Source organism: Lingula anatina, chromosome 6, assembly GCF_051362555.1.
Source record: "Lingula anatina isolate TDL-2025a chromosome 6, LinAna3.0, whole genome shotgun sequence".
NCBI classification, from domain to species: domain Eukaryota; kingdom Metazoa; phylum Brachiopoda; class Lingulata; order Lingulida; family Lingulidae; genus Lingula; species Lingula anatina.
Window position 1 is genome coordinate 19,673,149 of NC_141772.1, and position 5,163 is coordinate 19,678,311.

The following is a 5,163-nucleotide window of genomic DNA, read 5'->3' on the forward strand; positions in this document are numbered from 1 at the left end:
AGACGACTCGTCTTAAATACTCAGCTACCACCTCACAGTACGGCTTCAGAACGCGCAATTTCTCGCTAAGTCTCGCGGTTTACTATGAATGAAGTACTACGGCTGAGACCCGGATGTTACTATTTGGCGCCAAAACAGCAAACATGGCTCAGACGCGCGTCAAGTCTGAAGAGGAGAGCGACAAAAGGGGACGAAAGAAAATAGCCACTCCAGTTCGAAAGATACGAAAGAAAATTAGAGACAGACGAAGAAGCACTCAGACTGTGTATGTTGGGAGGGAGGTGGGGCGGTGGAGGACACTTAAAGCTGAGTTAGGACTCACATACGAGGCAATGGCGAAACTACTCCTCGACACGTGAGTATGCGCTTCACAGGTCTCAAGTGTGTCTGATTATCATATTATCCTGTTCACAATAAATGACAATATTTGTGCTCATACAAAGTTGGTTACGTGTATAAGAGCGTTTTGGGCTTTACGTTGTCTATTTTTGATCGGTACATGTACCGAAAAGATGGACAGGCGGCACTTACATGTCTGACAAGTTTCGCTGTGTAGTCGTGACGTCTATCTCATTCTGACTGAAGCCTGCTGTGATTGGTCGTAAGCGTGGGAAAATCGAGGTCGTGACCTTGAGCCGGAAGTACTTCTGGCTGTGCTCCGAAATCATGATAAATAGTTTTCGTTTTCTAATTCTTTATTCTAGTTGTCTTAACAGGACTTTTGTGACCCAGACTTATTAATATAATAATAAACAATCTCACAAAACACAAATCTGATCAAAGCTTTACATAGAACCTGCTTCTATACATTAATCTAACCCACTGAGACTGTCTTTAAATAAAACGGCCCGTTTACTTTGAAAACTAAAGTTTAAAGACGCTTATTTTGATTAATAAGAAACAAAGTTATAAATATCTGTGCGGGGGTGAAGTACAGCTATATTGATACCAACAGTTCAGTTTTTTATTTTTGTTCTGCTAAAAAGAAATATCTTACCTCGTTCTCGAGTCTGAATATTTCTCTGTGAAAAATGTACATGTAACTGTATTTCATGCCTAAAAAGGCCAAATGCGACGCAACTATCATTGCGTATCGTCTATTTTACTCAAAAGAAAATCGCTGTATTCACTTTGCTTGCGCGCAGCATATCTCCAATAGCTTTTGTGCTACCTGGTAACGTCAGCACGGGCCAATGACGTCACAATATGTTTTACCTTTTAAGGATATATATCTATCACGTGAAATACGCATGCGCCCAAAAATGGGAAATGGGCGTTTTTTCATGCTAACAGTTAAAAGGTTGAAAGTAGGCCTAATTTGTAACTGCCCAAAGCAGCAACTGATTTTGATAAACGCAATATTCTATACCGACTTGTAACTTGCTTTCAGGTGAAATACTCTTTAAGTTGTGATTCGCGCGGTATAATAGTGAAAAAAAGAAAATGAATAATGCTGGCTGCTCGATAAAAAATAGTCGTCTTGTAGGCCCTACAGATAATCGATCGTATTCATTTAAAACTAGAAGATAGTTCAATAGTTAATTAAACAAGGAATAGTAAAAGCCATGAAAAATAATAATAGCAATGCATTAACATAGACCTACATTGTACATTAATTGTAGGCCCTATAGATTCCTTGACAATCATATTTTAAGTAGCCTACAGAAATTTTGGAAAGTATTGCAACCGATTACAGAACGACAAGCAGATCAACTCCTTTATTTACTGTAGAAACTGCATACACGTCTGTTTTAATCACTGTCGCGAAAAACGACCGAAGAATGCCACGAAAAGAGATGGCGAGGGGAATTTATAAAACGGTGACAACTCATCAGCCAAAATAAGGATGACGTCCTGACGACCATTCATTGTGGAAAGTTTCATGCTTTTATCAACTGTTGCACAATTGTTAGATTTAGCCGCCTGACTTATCTGTCATCGTTTCCCCACTAACTTGTCAGTACCGACATACCGATGTAGCAACCAATGCGTTCTAGTTGTGAAGTGAGACCCTTGCGGGTTCTCATGAGCCTTTTAGACCTACCACGTTTTTTAATTCTGATTCTGCGGGGTAAGGACTCTTGTCGGCTCCCGCAAATTTGATCAACCTACCAGCCTTTCCAATTCTGCTAGATTCTGTTTTGTTCTTTCTAAGCATTTGTTCTACTACATTTGTTCTACTACACTGTAGGTTCTGGTGGGTTCCCACAAGGCCGGACGCCAGAATCATCACAGAGTTGGGGGCCAGAACGGTATTGACGAAGAACGAATCGAGCACCTGGCCAAAGTTTGCCCGTTGAAGTACGTGGAGCTAGAGCCTGGTAAGGGTGTCCTAATCTAAACACAAATAAATTCACCTTATTCACACCCACCCACCCACCCACAAACACACACACACAGGCACACACACACACACACACACACACACGCACACACACACACACGCATGCGCACGCGTAGATTATGTCAAAATCGGTCGGAAACGATTCAGTTGGAATATTCAAACAGTACTTAAGTGCCAACTACCTCGTTTATTTCGGTCTTAACACTAATGTAATTGACTTGACTTTTTTTTACATACATCGCCTATTTGGTCACTTTAACTGTACATGTGCTACTTGTGTATTAATTATTCGTAAAACCTTTTTAACACAATGTCGCATGGTCGGTTTTACGCATTCAGATATCTGTCAAGAGACCAGGTTCGACAGACATAATAAAGCCCTTTTATTAAAGTAGTTAAAATTTAAAAACAAACATTTATTTCATTTTTGTTTCTTTTGGGAATAAATAGATGTATGTTTTTGGAGCTTTTGAGGATAGCCTTGAATTAAGAAGCAGGTCGTCTATTGGGCAACTTAGTGAAATGCTGTTGTTTGAGAAATAAATGAGGAACCATAGTTATTTCCCTTACTCATATAGGAGATGCTTTGATCTTCAACGCCAACTTGATCCATAAGAGCGACGCCAACAACAGTAACAAGCGGCGGTGGTCGTTCCTTGTTTCTTACAACACCAAGGAAAACAACCCGGTGTACGTTCATCATCATGCCCAGTATACGCCTTTAGATGTGGTACGTCAAGATATTCTGGTCTTTTTTATTTTTAATAAAAATAACCTGGAAAGATTTTGGATAGTTCACGAATATCAAATCTATTTCATGCTCACAGTTCGCAAAAGCACTGTTCATTCATTTTAAAATTAAAATTTTTATTGAATTCAAATAGAATCCGAATACGCAAGATAACTTTACCGTTTGTATATTCATGAGGACGGGTAGTAAAGTTACAGGTGTGGATTTGAGGGTTGCACCTGTTTAACTGCTAATTCAAATTAACAAAAAAAATTTATGGTAAGAATTCAATTGTTCTTAGAGAGGCAGAAAGAGGCAATGACTCTTTGACACTCCATGACTGACTCGTGATTGACAAACCTTTTTAACTAACATCATTTCTATGTTGTAGGTTCCTAATTCCGCCATTAAAGCCTGCACTAACTTCACAGACATGACGGGGAAGGAATTTCTGGACCCGTCCATTGACAAGACTGTCATCGCCGATAAAACTAACCCTGTGAAAATACCAAAGACTAGCGAATAATCCTTTGAAGTAAAACCTTTGAAGGAAAACCAAAATCAAAGCGAAGTTAATTTTTTTAAACATTTGACTAGAATTATTTACCAGAATCGGGAGCATAGGCAGCAACTTTTTAAGGGAGGAGGGAGGGCTCAAAATAACGAGGGGGGGGGGGCAAAAAATATGTGCTTGAAATTCGATATCGGTTGACGTAATGTTTTAATGATTTATTTTAATTTTTAACATTTAGCTTAAAGAGTTGAGAGATGCACAGTGTCCTTCAGATAATGGAAAAAATCTCTGCCAGGTTTTGAACCAGAGATCCATTGTGTTACTGCCAGGGGAGATTTCCAGTCATATATCTTAACTATTTTAATATTCTGGTGGTATTCACTCATCTTTACGTTGAAATAATAGCTGACTGATTTCAAAAATTGGAAGCTGGTTCAGAATGCTTAAATAAAGATATTACAAAAGTTTGAAAATGCTTTTCTGTGTTCTTTTGCTTAAAGCAAATGTGACAACGTGGAAAAAGGGTTTCTTTATGGGCGTTGAAGCCATCCCTGTGTAGAAGATGATACCTCAGTTTTGTTTGATTTTACGGGTGTTTAAGATATCCAAATTGGTGGCAATAAGCTTTAAAACAGGAGACTGTAAAAACGAGACATGTATGAAATTATGCTGATCTGAGTAAAGAAATATGCCAATGTAGACAGCAGCAAGTCACGTCTGGCTCGGTGGGGCAGAAGGAATGTATCTAAATAAGGATCCGGAGCCAGTTGCCCAGGGATGCCACTTTGATTCCGACTAAGAGCAGCAATTAGTGTTTGGTAGGTAGTTATGCATCTGCGTGAATGATGGAGGGTTGACGCATCAGTGCTGCCCTCTACCAGGGCGACAGATTGATTTTCCACAGATATGTCTCTAAGTAAATAGACAAGTCATTTTGGTCTGATGTCGCTTCAGCCAAAAATGTCCACAATAATAACTGCGGCCCTGGTAGAGGGTACATCAATGCAAGGATGGAAATTGTGAATGAACAATCACAATTCAGAATGTGTTGAAGAACCGAGTTTTTTCACTACCGCAAATCACAACTACAAATATTGGTTGTCGGTAAGAAGCCCAGATACTGCACCATGACTAAAAAACAGATTCCCTTCCTTTTTAGGCCAGAAATAGCTTTTGGTCCCAACCCTCCAAATCAGCAAAAGAGTAAAACTTGATTTTTGATCAATTATGCAAAACCAGGGAACTGGGAACGTTGAAACTGATACATTCTATTGTCCCCATTTCCTAAACTCTAAAGCATGTACGGATAAATCTAATTTATGTAACCTTAAAATTGACAGATATTGCAGTCTATTTAAATCTATTCATGAATTCAATGTTTCAGATTCGACGTCTTGGAAATACAAGGAAACGTTTAATCGAAAACACTAATTTATCATAATTACATAACTAAAACCTGACAATTGTTTAAATTTTCAATGCAACAGACTAAGTCACGTTTTGACTTTCAAATGTTCTGTTGAAAGCGGTTTTTATTGAAAGAAGCCAATTCGTTTGATAAAATATAACAATCAC

At 38.7% G+C, this 5,163-nt stretch overlaps 1 protein-coding gene across 1 annotated transcript; it reads left to right on the forward strand.

Moving 5' to 3' along the window:
- The first annotated feature begins 143 nt into the window (after positions 1 to 143).
- Positions 144 to 3,600, forward strand: LOC147761320 (uncharacterized). Its single transcript, XM_087015999.1, has 4 exons — positions 144 to 281; positions 2,192 to 2,321; positions 2,923 to 3,074; positions 3,466 to 3,600. Exons 1-4 carry the CDS (start codon positions 144 to 146, stop codon positions 3,598 to 3,600), a joined length of 555 nt encoding a protein of 184 aa, XP_086872125.1.
- Positions 3,601 to 5,163: the final 1,563 nt, after the last annotated feature.

Coding starts and splice junctions, on each gene's coding strand:
- LOC147761320 (XM_087015999.1), top strand. CDS start 144: ATGGCTCAGACGCGCGTCAAGTCTGAAGAGGAGAGCGACAAAAGGGGA. Junction 282..2,191: donor CTGTGTATGTTGGGAGGGAG/GTGGGGCGGTGG, acceptor ACTACACTGTAG/GTTCTGGTGGGTTCCCACAA. Junction 3,075..3,465: donor AGTATACGCCTTTAGATGTG/GTACGTCAAGAT, acceptor TCTATGTTGTAG/GTTCCTAATTCCGCCATTAA.